The sequence below is a fragment of the Salvia hispanica genome, chromosome 3 (genome assembly GCF_029641045.1).
Source record: "Salvia hispanica isolate PSC_SH4W2 chromosome 3, Shi_PSC_v1, whole genome shotgun sequence".
NCBI classification, from domain to species: domain Eukaryota; kingdom Viridiplantae; phylum Streptophyta; class Magnoliopsida; order Lamiales; family Lamiaceae; genus Salvia; species Salvia hispanica.
This window is the reverse complement of record NC_142694.1, coordinates 611,322-631,697: the sequence shown is the minus strand read 5'-3', so window position 1 is coordinate 631,697 and position 20,376 is coordinate 611,322. Positions and strand designations below refer to the sequence as shown.

Below are 20,376 nucleotides of genomic sequence, written 5' to 3'. Positions count from 1 at the left end.
GCATCTTTGTCCAAACTAAAAAGGATCTTACAAAATTTAATATCGTTGTGTTGAATCAATCACAACTGCCAGTACCACCACCCCGGCTCATATTCAATCAAAACCAAATCATCAGGAATCTCCACCATCAACGAATCAGAATTCAAGGTTCCTAGTGTCATATAGTCGATTACTCTCCTTTGCAGTTTGTTGTTAACTTGAGGACACCAGTTACCAATGTACCCATGAGGACTCCTTCTAACCACCTTGAGACGTTTGATGTTGGGAAATGGAGAACTTTTCTCATGGAGATCAAAATCCCATTCAAGAATCTAATTTCAGTTTCAAACAAACAAATATATATATGTAAGCAACACAAGTGTTGAGTACAAACTAATCTCACGTCCGGAGTCTGAGGGAAGTTAGAAGGTGTAAATAATTCCCAAAGCAGAGAAGTTGGAAGGTGCATATGATTCTTGTCCAACCCCTCAATTTTTGGGAGTGACTCAAAAATAAATCCGTGCTGGCTTGACTCAATGCGGACAATATCACACTGATGTTGCAGTCGGCACATCGAGACATTACGGGCCCGACTCAAATTTGAACTTGAGTCATCTTGGGCCCCACTCGATCTGGCTATGAACTGATACCACTTTTTCGGATTGTCGACTACAATAGTAGTTTGATATTGTCTGCTTCGGTCAAGCCCGCACGAATTTGTTTTTGGATCGACTTCAAATTGATTGGGGTTGGACAAGAATTATATATAACTTCTAACTTCCCTCGTACTCCCGATGTGGTTGGATTGGTTTGTAGTCAACAACAAGGAGAGTATTAATTAATTCAAGGTAAAAAGATTGATATATAGAGTAGGAGGAGAGAGAAATAAGCACCCTGATAGTGTCCAAAGTCAACGTAACAGTGGTAGCGTTCGCGAGTTGGTGAAGCATCCAAACTAAGTCGCGACACGGACCATCGCCATAAATGTTTAACCGGACTTCCTCCAACGACGGGAGATGCATCTTAGCATCACCCCAAGGACGACGGCAACGGAATGTGAAGGAGGTAAGCAACGGAGCAGATATCTCTCCCACTACGTCTTCATAGGAAAAGATTTCAAGAACTCTAAGCTTGGGAGCCTTTATAACAAGGCGAGGAATGGGGTACCCGCGGAGAGTGAGCCTCTCGAGCTCGGGGAGCCCGGCAAAGGGCTCCCTCTCCACGTCATAATCATCGAAGTACAACTGCGTTTCGAGATAAAGGGTTTTCAAATTCGGTAGGGAAAAGTGTCCGGGTATGTGGATTCCTTCATCCAGCTGGCGGAGCTCGAGCTCCCGCAGCATCGTGGAGGCGAAGAGCGCGGCGGGGAGCCTTAGGGTTCGGTGGGCGGGGGCGTGGAGGCGGAGGGATCGGACGCCGTGGCTCACGGCGTAGGCCACGCATTCCGCCACGAAGGGGAGAGGGAATCGGCCGTCGAATGAGAAGTGGAAGTCGTGGACGGGGGCGGAGGAGTCGCGGAGGGAGAGGAGCTGGGAGACGAACCGGGAGAGGACGCGGCTGCCGGCGGCGGCGGTGCGGTGGAAGCGGAGGAGGGAGAGGGAGCGCCAGACGTGTTGCCATCGCTTGGAGAGAATGGTTGTTTTGACGGCTTCATGGATGCTGATCAATGAGAGGATTTGTTGGAGAATTTCGTCTGGTAATTGGCTGATTCTGTCTTCCTCCATTGTTTTTTGCATATGCTTGTGTTGCAATGGTTCAATATATATACCTCAAACTTACCAACCTTGAATCTTTCCTATTCATAAATTCTTTAAAAAAAAATTGGTTTTCCTAAATTTTTTTTGGTAGTTTCCTAAATTTTTGGTATTTTCTTTCTATAAATTAGAGTTAATTGTTTTATTATTTTAGGGTTAAAAAATCGAAAGTTTTTGGATTTGATTTATTTTCTTTCTATAAATTAGAGTTTTGTTTTTTATTTTAGGGCAAACATTAAAAAATCATAAAATTTGGTAAAGTTCTGATTTTGCAATAACTTACAAAGTGATCAATTAAATCATAACTTTGACAATTTTCTGAATTGTCTCATGGATTTGAATTTGGGATAAAATGAGCTTGACATTGATGCCGGGGACGTATGACATGGAATAAATAAATTATTAAACGATGTCGTTCCACTCCAGATGCAATCACACAAAATAGGGTTGGAACAAAAGATGTGCAAATTAGCAATTGTTGAGAGTAATTCATATTGACTATTACCGATGATTTGTAAACTTATGTCTAACAAACTAATTATAACTAAACAAATAAGCAAACACCATATAACTTTCCATTTTTTAATATTTACCCTAAAATTAAAAAAAAAAAAAACAAAACTCTAATTTATAGAAAGAAATAAACTCAAACCCTAACTTTCGATCTTCTTAATTACTAACAAAATTAGGAAAACAAATAACTACCAAAAATAAATTATAGAATTTATGGTAAGTTTGAGCTATATATATTGAACCCTTGCAACATAAGCACATGCACATAAATAAAAAACAATGGAGGAAGACAAAATCAGCCAATTACCAGACGATATTCTTCTACACATCCTCTCCTTCATCAGCATTGATGAAGCCGTGAAAACAACCATTCTCTCCAAGCGATGGCAACACGTCTTCCGCTCCCTCTCCCACCTCCGCTTCCACCGCACCCGCGCCGCCGCCGTCGGCCGCCGCGTCCCCCTGTCCAAGTTCGTCTCCGAGCTCCTCTCCCTTCGCGACCCCTCCGCCTCCGTCCACGACTTCCACTTCTCATTCGACGGCCGATTCTCGTGCCCCTTCGTGGCGGAGTGCGTGTCCTACGCCGTGAGCCACGGCGTCCGATCCCTCCGCCTCCACGCCCCGACCCATCTAACCCTAAGGCTCCCCGCCGCGTTCTTCGCCTCCACGACGCTGCGGGAGCTCGAGCTCCGGCAGTCGTATAAAGGAATCCACATACCCGGACACTTTTCTTTCCCCAATTTGAAAACCCTTTATCTTGAAACGCAGTTGTACTTCGATGATTACGATCCTCTCCAGCCCTGGCTACGTTCTGACGTGGAGAGGGAGCCCTTTTCCGGGCTCCCCGAGCTCGAGAGGCTCACTCTCCGCGGGTACCCCATTCCCCGCCTTGTCATAAAGGCTCCCAAGCTTAGAGTTCTTGAGATCTTTTCCTATGACGACGCAGTGGGAGAGATATCTGCTCCGTTGCTTACCTCCTTCACATGCCATTGCCGTCATCCTTGGAGTGATACCAAGATGAATCTCCCGTCATTGGAGGAAGTCGATTTAAACATTTATGGAGATGGTCCGGCAACTTGGTGGCGCGACTTATCATGGATGCTTCGCCAACTCGCTAACGCTACCACTGTTACATTGACTTTGGACACTCTCTGGGTGATTATTTCTCTCATCTCCTACTCTATACATATCAATCTTTTGGGGTGCGTTATAATGATAACTCATATTTATGTGATAACCTAATAACCCTATCATTTTTAGGGTCAAAAGTATCATTTTTACTAAAAATGATATTTATACACGATAAAATGATATTTTTTCAGCATGCATAAAATGATACTTTTATTCCATAAAATGATATTCTGTTCCATAAAATGAGGGTTATTAGGTTATCACCATAAATATGGGTTATGATATGATCACGTCCCTATATATACCTTGAATTAATACTTATATGATTGTTTGTTTGAAATTAGATTCTTGAATGGGACCGTGATCTCCATAAGAGAAGTCCTCCTTTTCCCAACATCAAATCTCTCAAGGTGGTTACAAAGAGTCTTCATGAGCACATTTATAACTGGCAAGCTCATTTTCCCGCCCGGCTGCAACGGAGAGTGATGGAGTATATGACAAAGGGAACCTCGAATCTTAAGTCGTTGAAGGTGGAGATTCCTGATGATTTGGATTTGGTTGAATATGAGCCGGGGTGGTACACGTAGTCAATATTGATCGAACACAACGATATTAAATTTTGGAAGATCCTTTCTAGTTTGGACAAAGATGCTAAACCTCGACGATATTAGTATATATCTTGTTTGTTTTCTTTACTGACCTTGTCTCAAATTTCCCAGTGAAAAATATTTGACTCTTTTACTATAGAAGTATTTTTTCAGCTCTAATTACTATCATTGTTCCTATACCTCGTTTGTCATGGTTTAGAATGTTCAAAGCTTTATCTCCTAATGTTGGAGGAAGTTTATTTAATTAGGCATGTGTGAAATTTAGAGTACAATTATTTATCTAAATACTTACTCACTTCGTCTATAAAAAATAGTTCCGTTTGTGGACGACACGAGTTTTAACGAGAAATTGGTAAAGTAAAAGAAAAGATGAGAACTATTTTTTGTGGAATCCAAAAATGGATTCCACAAAATGAAATTGGTAAAGTAAAAGAGAAGAAGTCGAAGCTTTGGCGCCTTTATAACAACGCCGCCATCCCACGAATACTTGACAAGAGTAAGCTTCTCCAGCTCCGGGAGGCCGGAAAAGGTCTCCATGCTGATGTCATCATCGTCAGAGACCAAATTAAGGGTTTCGAGATGAAAGGTTTTCAAATTTGGTAAGGATAAGCGTTGAGGTAGTTTAACCGAGCCGAACGGATTCCTGAGCTCGAGCTCCCGCAGCGTCTCGCAGGTGAGAAACGCTGCCGGAAGCCTCAGTTTGGAAATCAAATCAAATCAAATAAGATTGTTATTCTAATACTAGTATCTGTAATTTAGGAAACAAAATAATTAAAGGCCCTGATATTTTATTGTTGTAGTTATATTCGCCCATAGGGAAATTAACAAGAATAGCAAAATAAGAAACGAAAATTAAATTTTAAAGAATAGAGAAATAAAAAAGAATGCATTAAAAAAAGACAAAGTTGAGGAAGCAAAAGAGCTTTACCGATTTCTTGCGGCTGCTACTGAATTGAATTCGTACAAGAGGTGAAGGATTATTGTATGTACATATAGATATTTATTATTCTAAAATGTTTGTAATTCAGTAAAATTGTAATAACGTTGTTGGAAGGAAACAGAGAAAGTTTAGGATATTATAATTTTATTCTTTATTAATTACTCCATTTCTTACCAAAGTATTATACAAATAGAGTGATATAGATGCAAATATATGGAGAAAAAAAAAACCAAATCGCTAATATGGAAACGAAAGTTAAATTGTAAGGAATAGAGATATAAAAAAGAATGGATTTTGAGAGAGATTTTAATGGATTTTTATTTCTTTATTTTATGTATCTACCTTTCGTGTATTCATAATGTTTATTTTTAAGGAGCCTTATTCCATATTTTAAATTAAGAATAACGGATATTTGAAATTTCTTCACCATTTATATATCAAGTCTAGAAAATTCACAGAGATTGTTCCAAGTTTGCCTCCACACCTAATGGGCTTTTAAACCCTTAATATTTTTAAACTAAGAAATTGAACGGTTGGGACTTGGGAGGAAATCAAAACATTATTGTGCTCTAAAAGAAACATGGAAGATGAAGATAATAAAACAAATATTTTTGTGATAGTGAAAATAATTGACAATGTAAATCCAATGTCCTTTAGAGTTCGCAATTTTTTTTTTTCATAGTTGTAGTTGTCTTTGTCTTTGTCTTTGTCTTCATCGGAAATCTGATCAACAATATCCACGCTAGGTGAAAACTCCACCTCACAAATTTAAAGGTCCCCTCAAATAGTTCATTACTCCTTCATATGTTCCCGGAGATGTATGGCTTGGAAACGTAAATTTCAAGTGGAACGGTGTCATTTAATAATTTATTCCATGTCATATGTCCCCGGCATCTATGCCACATTCAACTTTCTCCAAGTTCAAATCCACGAGAGAATTCCAAAAAATATTGAAGTTACGATTTAATCGGTCATTTTTTAAATTAAGGGAGACCAAAAACCAAAGCCTATCATAATTTCTTAATTTCTCCTAATAAGACAAATACAATTATTGGATCACTATATATGTGTTGAATACGTAAAAGAAAATAAAATGAAATCATTACCAAGCCAAAAATAAATAAAATTGGAGATTCAACATCCAAATTCAGATTATATCATCTTTCATCTTCTAAGATGATCAATAAATTTCTCCAAATTCTTATAAGACGACCCTCCCTCACCAATGCTCTTGCAACACTTTTCCTTGAGCTTCACTGTATTTTCCTTAAATTTATTATCAGAAAACAACATACTGATTTTCTTCTTGATTTCATGCCTTGATCTAATCCCCTCTTCATCAAATTCAATTTTCAATCCATTCTCCCACACATCACAAATGTACCTTTCATTATGATATTGGTCCGTGAAATAAGACCAACATAGAAAAGGGACCCCTCTACTCGTTCCTTCCATAGTCGAATTCCATCCACAGTGTGACAAAAAACAGGCAATAGATGGATGCGAAAGAACCATATTTTGTGGCGCCCAACCTACAATCTTCCCGACCTCACTTACTCTCTCCAAGAACCCATTAGGGTATACAACTGGTGACCCGTTGGCAAGGTCCGGCCTCACAACCCATAGGAAGGGCCGGTCTGATAGCTCGAGGCCAAGAGCCAACTCATCCAGCTGTTGTTGAGAGAAAAATGCCGAACTTCCAAATGAAACATACACAACCGATCCAACCAGTTTGGTGTCCAACCATCTTAAACAGGACGAATCTTCGGAATAGAAATTGGAATGTGTTGAATTGTCGGAGTTGAGTAAATTTACCGGCCCGATTGGGAATGCATTGGGAAGCAACTCAGCAGCTTCAGGTTCGAGTTCATAGCAAGTGTTGCAAAGCCACCACTTAGCTTTAGTAGCATCTTTGTATCCTTTTACGAGTTCGAAGAAGAGCTTTTGGGCTTTCGTGTCACCGGGCTGCGGAACATGCCACGAAAGCTCGTCTTTTGTCCAAGAGGGTATATCGTCGGACAGGGAAATTACATCCCCGTTCTTCATTGACCCTGCAACAAGGCGGACACACACGTAGGTGTAAGCATGCGACACATCTTTTTCCTACTAGGCAACAGGCTAGCAAATTGCAAATTCTGTCTCGGTGGGACATGTATTTGCAGATAGAGGGAGTAGTATTTTAAAAATTCATAAAATACTACTGCTTTCGTCCCTGCAAAATTTGTCACTTATTTCCATTTTTGTACGTCTCTAAAAATTTGTCACTTTTCATTTTTATCATTTTTGGTAGTGAACCCCACATTCTACTAACTCATTCTCCCTCACATTTTATTCTAAAACTAATACTCCCTCCGTCCCGCTTTAGGAGTCCCGGTTGAGTCGGGCACATGTTTTAAGAAAAAAGTGTTTGAGTGTAATAAATAAATATTGTAGTGGATATTGGGACCCACTTTTAATTGAGTGTCCAATAAATAAATGTTGTAGTGTATGTTGGGACCCACTTTTAACACTTTTTTATTAGTTGTAGTGGATGTTGGGGTTCATTTTTAACACTTTGTAGGTATATTTTTTATTAATTTATCTCAACCGGGACTCCTAAAGCGGGATGTCCGAAATTGATCAACCGGGACTCCTAAAGCGGGACGGATGGAGTATAAAATTAAGATCCACAATCCACCAACACTTTCAATTTACTTTTTACTCCCTCCGTCCTAAATAAATTGAGTCAGAACTTTTAGGCCCGGTGATTAAGAATTTGTGTAGAAAAGTAGGTGAAGAGAATAAAAAATAAACTTTTGCATATTTTGTTTTTATTAAAAAAAAGGGAAATGAGGGGCGGAGTGTCGGTTTACATGGTGACAAATTAAATTAGGGTCGTAGTGAGTTGTAATTTGGATTTTTTTTTGAATTGATAGACATTTTTCAAATATGGAAAGATGGATTACCGTTTGCATCGAGATCTCCTTGCTCGAACAACTTGAGAGTGTGAAACAACATGGCCAAGGAGGCGGCGGAGGGCGGCGAGAAACCCACCGGCTCAGCTCCCGTCTTTTCAGCAACGTCGAAAACCCACGAAAACGAGAGGTCGGCAAGGACATAAGTGACCTTCTCATTCGGGTTGGAGCTGTTGATCGTCTCGATCAAATCTTTCAAGGTTTGCGGCATTGTCTTTGGCAGAGTTTCGAACAGCGTGAAGGGGTTGTTCGGATCGTCCTCCGGAGTTAGGCCGTCGGGGACTGTTGCCATAGCTATGTTGTTGTCGGAATCGTCTTCGGCTGCTGCGGATGCGGAGAGTAGTAGCTTGTCGTGGATGGATTGGGCGTTAACGAAGGTGACCTTAATGCCGTGTTTGGCAATTTGGCGGCACAGAGACATGAGCGGCTTCACGTGCCCTTGTGCGGGGAGCGGAACGGCCAGCACGTGAGGTCGGTCGCCGGTCGCCATCGGAGCTCGCTGCCTCTTTGCCGTCGAATGAACCAATTGAGCTTTTCACAATCTTGTTGGAGTAGTTTTTTGTTTTGATTTTGGATACACTGAGGATGCAAAAGATAAATTTATTGATAATGAAATGGAAATTTAAAATAAAATATGGAGTACAATAATAATGGAGTAATAATAATAGCTAGACGACGTGGCTCGTACACCCAAAATATTGTCCTAGTTTGACTCAGTATACGTTTTAAGAAATGTGAAGAAAAGTGAGATGAAAAAAAGTTAGTGGAATGAGGGTTCAATATTTATATATTTATTTTATAATAGAACGTGAGTGTAAAAAGTTAGTGGAAAGTAGGGATCGTTTACCAAAAATAGAAAAAAAGCAAAGTGGATAACTTTTTACAGACGGACAAGATGAAAACACTGGACAACATTTCACGGACGGAGGGAGTAGTTAACAACTACTACCTCCGTCCCACGTTAAGTGTCACATTTAGTGTGGGCACGAGTTTTAAGAAATGTAAAGAAAAGTGAGTTGAATAAGTTAGTTGATGATGAGTCTCACTTATATATATTAGTTTTATAATAAAATGTGAGTAGAATTGATTGGTGGAATGTGTGGTCTACTACCATTTATGGTAAAAGTGAAATGTGACTCTTATTGCGGGACGGACTGAAATGGCAAAATGTGACATTTATTGTGGGACAGAGGTAGTAATATTGTACACACAGGAGATGTTCGGTTTGCAAGATTGTATCTTGGGATTAAGTATATTGTGTGTTTTTTGGTTCATCTTAGACTATATCTAAATACTATTTTATCTAGGATAGCTATCCCTTCACACACTACGTGGCGAATTTGGCCACCACGTATCACACATGTGCCTTTGTTATCACTAAAAAACTAAAATGTACAATCATATTAGAAAAATGTAAAATGACCTATATACAGGAAGATGATAATGTAGCAGGTCCAATTTGAGTTCCTGAATTTGAATTTGGATTTGGAATATAGAATAATCTCAAAACGTCTTGATTTAATTTAATTTTGTTGGCTATTTATCTTGGTGAACTTTGCATTTTACCGTTGGATGAATTTTGGCGAAATCCAATTATACAATATACCTATATAGCCAGACGGGAAACAACGATGTCGTTTTGAATAGTCTTGCATGGCATTGTTTCACGCTAATATTGCAATTAATTAAACCTCAGCCCAAATATTTTATTTTCGTGTTCTCAAAACAAATTTCTTCTCAGGATTGAATGTTGAGTGTTCATGTTTGTAAGTCATCTTCATCGAATATCTTGCCCCTTCTTCGATTAGATTTGACTTGGTAAATGCTCAATATGAAATCGATAAAGGCCACACATGATTCATTTCACTGAAAATATCAATTACAGAAAATCTCATACACAAGTAAAAGTTTGTGATCTTACAACATTAAGATAATGAAAAGATCTAAAGTCCAATATTAGTTTGGGATTATACTCCTCTGTTCCACAGTAGTGGAGTCATTTTTCTATTTTAGTGCGTTTCATATATATTAGTGGAGTCATTTCCCTTTTTAATAAAAATCAACACATTTCTTCTCATGCTATCTTTTATTTATTTTCTCTTCATCTCTATACCTTTTTCATCTCATACTTTATTCTTCATTTACTTAACTTATTTAACACAATTTTTTTTAAATCGCATGTCGAAAAGAAACGTCTTCACTACTGCAGAACGAAAGGAGTAATTAGCGACCACTGGCCATTTTTGAAACATTATTTTCTAACAAGTAGTAGCCTTATTGGACTACCATATTTTTTTAAGAAATGAGAATTTAGAGGGAAAAAGGAAATCGTAGTTTCAAAAGCTATCGATCTCGCAAATTCTGTGTTCAATTTCAAATCTTTTCACATGTCTTATCACGTGGCTATATTAGTAAAATCACTTTATCAACTTGTGAGAATACTAATGTCAACAAAAATAAAGAAGGTACGATAAGTAATTTCCAACAAAATTAGTTGCCAACAACTACAAGAGTACGTAGTTGCATTTTCACATCCTTAACGATTTATAGTTCTTTTTTTTAGCTCCAATATTATTGTTTTTTACTATGTTTTATTAGTGGTACCATAACATTATGTGTAAGATAGATGATCCGAGTTGAATTTACAGTAGTAAAATCAACTCCTATTTGAGGGAATCCATATAAACCATGAAGTCTATAGATTGGTGATCTTTCACATACATTTTACTATTTGTGTCATTGTACATGTGTGACTGTGTGAGACGTAAGTCACACCATGAAATTCTTGCCCCAACAAATCATTAGGTTATTCTTAGAGTTGAAGATATCCTAATACCCCCACAACCGCATTTTACCTCATATGAAACTATCTTAGAAGTCAAGCATCAAAATGGAACCACATGTTTATCCATATCTAGCAAGATGGGTTACCGTGCACTGCACTGAACGCATAAAGTCATTGCATGCATAATGCATGCACAATCAAATTAAGTGCGCTTCTAATGAAATTTTGTGTGTTGCAAAATGCTTTCATTGCATTTACAAATATTTTTTCCCGCATCACCCTGTCTCACCTTATTTATCCGTCTCTTTCTATTTCACAACTTATTATCATTCTTTCTCATTACACCACCCCCTCAGACTAAGGGGCTTTTTGGTATGATGGAATGGAATGATGGAATGGAATGTGATTTCTACTTCCATTCTATTCATTTGCTTGGTGTGATGGAATGAACGAGTGAATGGATGAAAATGCAAAGGAAATCCAAGGAAATTGACATTTCATTCCTATCTTCATTCCATTCCAACCTCCATTCCATCATACCGAACATGCTCTTACAGATGCCAATGACGAGCTGCTTCTACGCTAACCCTGAGAGATGCCATGCATGATACTGCGATTTTTCTTCTATGCCTCATCGTCAAAATCCTGGCCCCACCCCAACCACTGTTCAAGTATTCTAAATTGTTCCATTTCATACATAGTAACTCCTTAAAACTTCTATCTCACTCCATCTCTATATATAGCAAAGCATTGCCAACATACACCATCACCGCATCTCTCCTCACACCAATATCCATGGCACTCAAAACCCTAACCTCCACACCCATTCTCCTCCTCCTCCTCCTCCTCGGCTTCTCAACCGCTTCCACCCCTCGCCCCCGGCCATGCAAGCGAATGGTCCTCTACTTCCACGACATACTCTACAACGGCCACAACTCCCACAACGCCACATCCGCGATAGTGGGATCGCCGGCCTGGGGCGACAGGGTCACCCTAGCCGGCCAAAACCACTTCGGGAACGTCGTTGTTTTCGACGATCCCATCACTATCGACAACAACCTCCACTCACCGGCCGTGGGGCGGGCCCAGGGATTCTACCTGTACGACAAGAAGGAGATCTTCACTGCGTGGGTAGGGTTTTCTTTCGTCTTCAACTCGACGCAGCATAAGGGCTCCATCAACTTTGCCGGGGCAGATCCGTTGATGAACAAGACGAGGGAGATTTCGGTAATCGGTGGAACGGGAGATTTCTTCATGACGAGGGGAGTGGCGACGCTCATGACAGATGCGTTTGAAGGAGAGGTTTATTTTAGGCTTCGTGTTGATATAAATTTGTACGAGTGTTGGTAGAATGTTTTACATTTGATGAATTTAAGGTTTTTTTTGTTATGTTTGTTTGATTTTTTCACATCAAATTGTAACAACTCTTATTTTGGCCAAAATAAGGACAAGACAAGGCAAATTATTCATGATTTTTACTTTCCATTGTTACATTTTATGTTTTGTAATAGTGATGTGATATACTATCTGTAGTTTTTTAACATAAAATAAATAGGGCCACGTAATTTACAATTCAAGATATCATAAATAAACATAAAGGAACAAGGGGGGAAATAAAAGAGGTGGATTACATATAATTCCATGAAAATGGGGGTTATAATAACTAAGAATAAGGCTATGTTTAGATAGCAATTTCACTATCAAAATTAAGATTTTTAAATAAAATTAAAATTTGAATTTAACTTTATTGTTACTGTTTGTATAGAAAATGGGATTGAGATCACAAATGGACGTTATTCACAATGAGACTCGATTTTAGTTTTATTATATGTGAAATTTGCAATTATTTAGTGATACTAAAACAGCTTCTTTTGTTCAGATATCATCAATTTGCCGAATTCGTAGTTGATATAATTTCTTTTCTCAAATTCCAACTTTACCTTCAATTTATTTACTCACTTTTCTACTAGTACTAATAAAATAGAGCCACGGTTATATTTTTTCATGACTTTTTTAACATTTTCCGAAAAAATTTAATCTTTTGGTTTAACTCTAAAAATGTTAAATATCATAAATACCGTTACTCGTAGAAAAGTAAAATCGTTATTATTTGATGGAATCATCGAACCTATTATGGTAAGTTGGTAAATTATTGGTGGTGCAAAAATATCTATGTACATGACTAATGGGCCGATTCTCTAGTTGTACACCACTCTTTTTCAAGAGGGTGTGTTCTACTTTTTTCTCGTTTATTAAAGTTGGTGTTTGCTTAAAGATTTAAGAGTTGTCCCTTTTAAGGGAATGCAAATTGCAATCATATTCCTCTCTATCTAATCTAGGGATTAACAACAATGCCATTTCGAATATTTAGTTGTGTGTTGGCATATTTTAACAGGTTCATTCACATCTGATTGAAGGTTGGAGTTGGTCAAAACTTGATTTTGGTCATTAGAATATTTTGAGCTTCAAGGAATATGCCTTTTAACTTTTCTACGTGTAATATGTCTTTTATAACGAGGGAAATTACATGTACTACCTGTTTTTCCATATGGGTTACGATAACTTTCATACTTTTGAGTTCGTGTGTTTATCAAGTCGATCTATTATAAAGTTGTTAGTTTCAGATTGGATTTGAGTTGGGTCGGGTTAATTTCAGGTAAAAAATATATTAGTATAATGTAATTTTATTCCTTAAATTTAAATTGTGATTAAATTTTTAATGGTGTATAATAAATGTTAATGATATAATATTACATTTTAATTGTATAAATAAGGTTCATGTCGTTATCATATCAGGTCAATCTAAATTGTATTATGTCATTAACGGTTCACATCGTGTGCAAGTCATGTTCGATTTGAAGATAGCAGGTCGTATATGGATTTGAGAATTAAGATAAACCTTAACTAGTTCGATTTTAACCAACCTTAACTATAAAACTTTAAATGTGAAGTATATAGCGATGGAATTGTTCAAATGCGCAATCTCACTTTTATCACTATAATCTATATCACGTACAAATTGAACTTTCCATTAAAGAATTTATAAGCTACAAATCAATGACAAAAGCTAGTACATTGGCTTTGGTCGATTCTATTTGACACGTAGCCTCGGCCGCGGCGTCGGAACTTTGAAAATCTCACGGATCTGTTTGATTGTCGCCACCGCATCATCACTTTTATAAACTTTGTCCTCATATACTACTCCACTACTTTTTTATTTCACACCTAAAACTTGTTATCTTAGTGGCCATTGGATTAATGAAATAAAATTATCTTTGAGATATAGTTTGAGATACACTAAAACAGATATTGACTAGGATTAAATTAGTCTCATGCATAATTATAGAGTAGAGTGGAGAGGAGAATAATAAGGAGAGCGAGATGAACAAATTAGTAGGAGGGGGTGAGGTGAGATGGTTAGTCATGAGATTAGGGAAAAATGAGTCCATTCAAATGGGCCGAAATATGCCCAAATCTACAATTGTTAGCTAAGATTTAGTTGAAAGTGTGAATGGAGAAGATAAAAGTTATCTTGGTAACCGAACTGAACTGACACTTAGATTACTGAAGGTTAATTCCCGTGAATTAATGACAAAATAGTTATTTAGCCAAAAAATGATACTCCATCCGTTTCGCCGTAGGTGAGGTGAAACTTTTCAGCACGAAGTTTTAGAAATGAATATTGGGTGTGTTAAATAAATAGATAAAAAAATAAGAGAGAAGAAAAAGTAAAGAGAATAAAGTATAAAATGAATAAAGTAGAGAAAATAAATAAGAAAGAGTAAAGTAAGAAAGAGAAAAAAGTTACTTTAAATGACTCAACTATGAAGAAACTTTCCGAAATAATAAAATGACTAAATATAGTGAAACGGAGAGAGTACTAGTACTTCACCTATCCCATATTAGTGCAATATCGAGTCCAATGAGACAACAACAACTATAAAACTTCTTTTTTTTTTTTTAAGTTTTCATATTTATTTCTTTTTTATTCTAACAATTTTACATTAAAACTTAAATCCATTCATCACCAAAAGCTATCGCTAATAATTAATAAATGAACTGAATATTTTTTTTTATGATTTGATGCTATTTTATTTTGGAATAGCAAAAATAAATGAAATGAATAAACCGGTAAAAAAAGGAAGAGGCACCTCGTAAGTGTCGACAGAGGCGGGGAATCAAATCCAAGCTGTTAATTAGAAGTCAGGCAGAAGCGGGGCCCACCAACCGCACCTCGAGCGGTGACGAGCCGCTCCCCACTCTTAAATGACTGAATCATCATATGCCACCAAAACTATTTTATATTATTATTAATTTAATCCAACTATTTTATTTAATTATAAACGCGAAAGGGGGCAGCCGTAATATGCTACGAAAAGTCTGCTCTCATCCAACGTCGTATCGCCACAAACCACCTTTCAATGCTTTCAAGTTTCACCTTGAAAACATTTACTAGTTGTTTCCACATTTTGTATTAAAATATTTTATCATATTTTATTTTTAATATAAAAAATATCTTAATTGGTACTATAAATTGAAAAGAAATATGAAAAATGCGATGAAAGGCATAGTGAAATTATCATAGAATAAAATTTAGAGGAGATTCAACAACCCCCACTTAAAAGATGAGAAAGTGATGGAGAAATCTTAATCCAATATTGTTTTTAAATTTTTGAATAATTTCATATGACCAAATTTATTTTTAGTATCAAAACGATATCACTTAGTATTCCATATTACCAAATTAATACACCTTTGCGCTATTATTTACTCACCCCGTTCCGGATAATTCGGGTCACTTTGATCGGGTACGGATTTTAAGAATTGTATTAACGAAAAGTGAGTTGAAAAAGTTAGTGGATTGTGAGTCCTACATTTATATACTCCCTCCGTCCCATTAAAGATGACTCACTTTCCTTTTTAGTTTGTCCCAACCAAGATGATCCATTACTTAAAATGGAAACTCCTTTATCTCTACTTTATCATCTCTCTCTTACTTTACTCTCTCCATTTAACACACAAAATAAAGTTGTATAAAATCCCGTGCCGTCCAAGAAATGGGTCATCTTCCTTGGAACGGAGGGAGTATTAGTTTTATAATAAAATATGAGTAGGAATGAGTTAGTGAATATGAGGTCCACTACCAAACATGATAAAAGTGAAGGGGAACAAATTATGTGGGATAGATCGAAATGGAAAACTGGGACGAATTATCTGGAACGGAGGGGGTATTTACCCAAAAAAAAAAAAAAAGTCTTGAGATAATTGAGAATTTTCAAAATCGATAATTTCAAAAGAATAGACCATAATTTGATGACTAGTGTTATTTCATGTTAAGAGGAGTGCATAATTAGAGGGAGATTAATATTAATAAGAGCATTTTGCTAAATTAAGTAAGACGGCTTAACCTGCCGCGTCGATTGTCACTGTCCGTTGATTAATTTTGAGAAATTACCAATTTTCCCACACTCACTGTTCAACCATATATATATACATTTACTCGAAAATCCGCAAAATCACACACCCCTCTCTCTCTTTTTATACCTCGCCGGCGCACACCAAGCCCTAGCTCCCCCTTTCTCTCCGATCTCTGCCTCTCTCTCTCTCTCTTGATTATTGAACAGATTCGTTTTATTCCGCAGCTGAATTACCGATTGAATCCAGCAGGTAAGAAGAATTTGACCGATCTCTCAATTGCTGAATGCTATTTCTGCGCTCCTGCCTCTGTGTTTCTCTTCCCGAAGCTGATTATTGATCGATCCTGTTTCTGATTTTAGCTCTCTGCTATCTGAATTTGTTGACATCTACAGTCGTTGCTGCTACCGGTGCGTGTTTCGGATAGACTTATTGAAATTCATTAATCTAATTGTTGGTGTGGTGTGTGTTTTTCTCGTTGAATGGATTTGTTTGTGTGAGCGGGGATATCTGTTCTCTGATGCGGAATTCGTTCTCAAAATAGATCTGCTTAGTTTTTTGAAATATTTTTCTGTATCCAAAGATGAATTAGTAGTGATTCGTTTTACAACTCTATTTGATTTCGTATAGCGAGAATTGAGAAAAAATTGATAAAGAAAATTATCAATTTTCTGAGCTAATTGCGCCTTTCACCTTGATTCATTTTCACAACCGTCCAGCATAAATGTGGATGATATGTTCTGCTGAGATCTTTGCTTATAGTCTAGGCTACCCCCGAGCAAAAGATAAAAAAGTTAGACAGATAAGAAACTGGATAGAATCAATGACCAAGAGAAAAAGCCACTTTTGTTTGGTGTCAGGTTGCTTTTCTTTATTACTGATTGGTGGTTTGGGTACTCGAGATGACATGAAATGTATGGGCTCTTTGCTCTCTCTAAACAACATACAAGTGTTTATGTACTTTCGGGGTGATCTGTATACATGTTGATGAATACTAACTTAATTGGGGCCTCTCTTGATAACAGCAAGATGATATATGAGTATCATATCTTCGTCCACTCTCCTTTATAGTACTACATGTATTCATGCTATGCCTTCTAAGACAAAATCACCAGATTATTACCCATGATATTCCAATTCAATCCATCTGTCTATTGTCTGAAAGTGGAAAATATTCCCGGAAATTGTTCTACTCAGTTAAAAATTCCTTCTGATTCTTTTGAGTAGAAAAAATGGCAATAATTTACTTCTTTTCTTTTAGGAAGTATTATGTCACGATTGTACAAATTCTCTTTGGAACTACCATAATTATGAAGTCATGTAGAAAATTGTGTGTGTTAGCTGCTATATATTCAACGTAATTGATACTTGATAGCACTCTTGACTACAGTAAACTGTCCACCCACTAATATATTTATGTTGTACAGGATGGCCTGCTGCTTTACGTACTTTCAGAAGTGAAATTCATCTGCAGTTTACATGTGTTACTGCTGATAATTACGGAAAATTTGAACTTCTAACAGAGAATGGATCGCTGTGATACATCTGGATTTGTCAGTGGGGGTGCGGTGTACTCTTTCAGAGACATCTAACCTTTGTTCTGTATATAATTTCCTAATACCCGGAAGTCAGGCAGACTGTTCTTTGTGAATTGAGTTTTTGTTAAAATAAGTGTGTTGGTACTTTAGATATTTGGTCATGGATGCCAGATTCTACAATCTGGGTTCTGCTGCTAACCCTCAATCGGATGCGTTCAAGAATCTGTGCAGTCCCATCCAAATCAGAGGAACTGGAGCCAAAGTTGTGTATTGTGCGGACACAACCCTACGACTTGATTCTCCTGGTCATGCAACCCCTTTTACATCTGCTTCAAAGGGGGTGAAACGAAAGTGGGGTATTGTAGGCGATCCAATGAATCAGCAAGGTGAGTCTCTGCTATGTCTAAACCTTGGTCATTCGTCAAGCTCGTCAGACAGTAAGGGGAGTACTGCAACTGCCTGCACTTCAATGTCTTCAGCCAAGGAAACTGAAGGGGAGTCTTCAATGGATATAGAGCTGGACTTCACTCTAAATCTAGGTGGTGATAAATCATCAGCTGTAGAAAAACCTAGTTTGGAATCATTGAAAAATGGGCCTAAGGTCAATCTGCAATTAAGCCTCTTCAGTCAGCCTGCTGTATCTGATATTACAACTGTTTATCCGAGTTCCTCTGTGCTGAAAAATGCTACCAAGATGGTTACCGACAATGGAGGTCTAAATGCAGATGAAGGATCACTTGGAAGTCCGTTTTTCCCATCACTGACTCCCCACAATGAGGAAAACATTTGCTTTCTAGACCAGTCAGGACCAATGAAGTCAACATCTCCAGGTCTCTCCTCGAGTGTAATTACAACACCAAAAAGCTCAGTCACCTGTACTTCCGGGATAACGCAATTACAACAGCAGCGTAGTAGTAGTACTAAACAATGTCAGTTTCAGGGATGTTTGAAGGGAGCAAGAGGAGCATCTGGTCTCTGTATTGCTCATGGTGGTGGTCGCAGGTGTCAGCGTACTGGATGCCATAAAGGAGCTGAGGGCCGAACTGCATTCTGCAAGGCCCATGGTGGTGGTCGCCGATGTGAGTTTTTAGGATGCACAAAAAGTGCTGAAGGACGTACTGATTTCTGTATAGCCCATGGTGGTGGCCGGCGATGCTCTCATGAGGGTTGCAGCCGGGCTGCTAGAGGCAAGTCCGGATTGTGCATTCGTCATGGTGGTGGCAAGAGATGCCAGAGAGAAAATTGCAAAAAGAGTGCAGAAGGCCTGTCTGGTCTATGCATCTCCCATGGAGGGGGTCGACGATGCCAGTATCCTGAATGCAACAAGGGAGCTCAAGGAAGTACTATGTTCTGTAAGGCACACGGTGGTGGCAAACGATGCACATATCCAGAGTGCAAAAAAGGTGCAGAAGGAAGCACCCCCTTCTGCAAAGGCCATGGTGGTGGAAAGCGATGCTCATTCGAAGGGGGTGGAATTTGCCCAAAGAGTGTGCATGGAGGGACCCTTTACTGTGTAGCACATGGGGGAGGTAAAAGGTGTGCTATCCCAGATTGCACCAAGAGTGCCAGGGGACGTACTGAATATTGTGTTCGCCATGGTGGTGGAAAGAGATGCAAATTTGAAGGCTGTGGTAAAAGTGCTCAGGGAAGCACTGATTTCTGCAAGGCCCATGGTGGAGGGAAAAGATGCACCTGGGGTCACCCTGGTTACGAGTTTGGGCAAGGTGATGCTCCTTGCAACACATTTGCTAGGGGTAAAACCGGACTCTGCGGGTCTCATGGTGGCTTGGTCCAGGATAAAAGGGTCCACGGTGGTGCAACCATAGGAATAACTGTTCCAGATTCTGTAACCAGTCAATCAGTCTTCACGGTTGATGACATTGGGAAGATGGAGAACAGCTTGGTGACATCCAACAGCAGTTGGAGCTATTTCAGCGACCAGCAAGCACATCAGCATGTCGGAAGTAGCTCTTCAGCACGTAAGCTCCCAGAAGGAAGGGTGCACGGAGGGAATCTTATTGCAATGTTTGCAGGTGGTCCTAGTTTCAACTTTGCTAGAAGCAACCACACGGTTGATCCATCTGACCCAGAGAAGTCCTTCATGACGCATCAGACATGGATGTAAAGGCCCACCCGGACCTTCTTTCTTATATCTCCAAAGCAGTCTCACCAGATATGTATTATTAATTTCTCCATGAGAAACTAGTCTCTGTTTGTTTGCCATAGTTGCAACTTAGGCGCATGTGTGCTAATAAGGGGAACTGAAACTGCTTCATTGTTGTTTAGTACTCTATTTTATGTAAATACCTAAATGTGTTTGTCTCTCTCATTTAGCGGCCCGGATCAATGTTGTAGGGTCAAGCAGAGATTCTGTTGTAGCAATAAAGTTATGGTTTTATGCTTAATCGTTTTTGTGGACTTCATACTTTCTTGTTTCTTGTTGTTTACTCGTCGTTTGTTTGAGAACTTAAGCTTCGAACTGATTTGCCGGAAATGTATGTACGTGCAATGTGATTTTGATTAGGGTTATCTTATTTTGTGAAAGCTTTTATCAGAAGCTCTAGCTTTGCAAAAAGTTTGATTTGGCTAGTAACAAGTATGTATATATGATGAGGTTATTGGGAAATCTAGTTGTAGATTCGAGTTGTCAGAAATGTTCATAATTTCTGAATACTTTTTCTCAGTAGTGACGCTGGATTTTATGCCTCTTGCTAGAATCAACTTAATATAGATTCTAATGCTAATCTAGTAATGTTGGA

At 38.3% G+C, this 20,376-nt stretch overlaps 5 protein-coding genes across 6 annotated transcripts; 3 read left to right on the top strand and 2 right to left on the bottom strand.

Annotated features, from left to right (window-relative positions):
• Positions 1–59: 59 nt before the first annotated feature.
• On the bottom strand, positions 60–1,703 carry LOC125214183 (F-box/FBD/LRR-repeat protein At2g04230-like). Its single transcript, XM_048115088.2, has 2 exons — positions 873–1,703; positions 60–311 (listed from the first exon to the last, which is right to left on the bottom strand). The coding sequence occupies exons 1-2, from the start codon at positions 1,701–1,703 to the stop codon at positions 60–62; spliced, it is 1,083 nt and encodes a 360-aa protein (XP_047971045.2).
• An 822-nt stretch (positions 1,704–2,525) lies between these two features.
• LOC125214192 (F-box/LRR-repeat protein At3g26922-like) lies at positions 2,526–3,964 on the top strand. The gene is made up of 2 exons (XM_048115102.2): positions 2,526–3,401; positions 3,722–3,964. Exons 1-2 carry the CDS (start codon positions 2,526–2,528, stop codon positions 3,962–3,964), a joined length of 1,119 nt encoding a protein of 372 aa, XP_047971059.2.
• A 1,991-nt stretch (positions 3,965–5,955) lies between these two features.
• LOC125214335 (UDP-glycosyltransferase 83A1-like) lies at positions 5,956–8,466 on the bottom strand. The gene is made up of 2 exons (XM_048115323.2): positions 7,871–8,466; positions 5,956–6,976 (listed from the first exon to the last, which is right to left on the bottom strand). The coding sequence occupies exons 1-2, from the start codon at positions 8,367–8,369 to the stop codon at positions 6,090–6,092; spliced, it is 1,386 nt and encodes a 461-aa protein (XP_047971280.2). The 5' UTR covers positions 8,370–8,466; the 3' UTR covers positions 5,956–6,089.
• A 2,929-nt stretch (positions 8,467–11,395) lies between these two features.
• Positions 11,396–12,142, top strand: LOC125214337 (dirigent protein-like). The gene has a single exon (XM_048115326.2). It carries the CDS (start codon positions 11,460–11,462, stop codon positions 12,012–12,014), a length of 555 nt encoding a protein of 184 aa, XP_047971283.2. The 5' UTR covers positions 11,396–11,459; the 3' UTR covers positions 12,015–12,142.
• A 4,031-nt stretch (positions 12,143–16,173) lies between these two features.
• Positions 16,174–20,022, top strand: LOC125216188 (WRKY transcription factor). Of its 2 annotated transcripts, XM_048117845.2 has the most exons (3): positions 16,175–16,331; positions 16,442–16,489; positions 17,507–20,022. In XM_048117845.2, exon 3 carries the CDS (start codon positions 17,778–17,780, stop codon positions 19,740–19,742), a length of 1,965 nt encoding a protein of 654 aa, XP_047973802.2. In that variant the 5' UTR covers positions 16,175–16,331; positions 16,442–16,489; positions 17,507–17,777; the 3' UTR covers positions 19,743–20,022. The 2 variants fall into 2 exon arrangements, with proteins under 2 accessions (XP_047973803.2, XP_047973802.2); XM_048117846.2 differs by lacking the exon at positions 16,442–16,489 and having other exon boundaries at positions 16,174–16,331.
• The last annotated feature ends 354 nt before the right edge of the window (positions 20,023–20,376 follow it).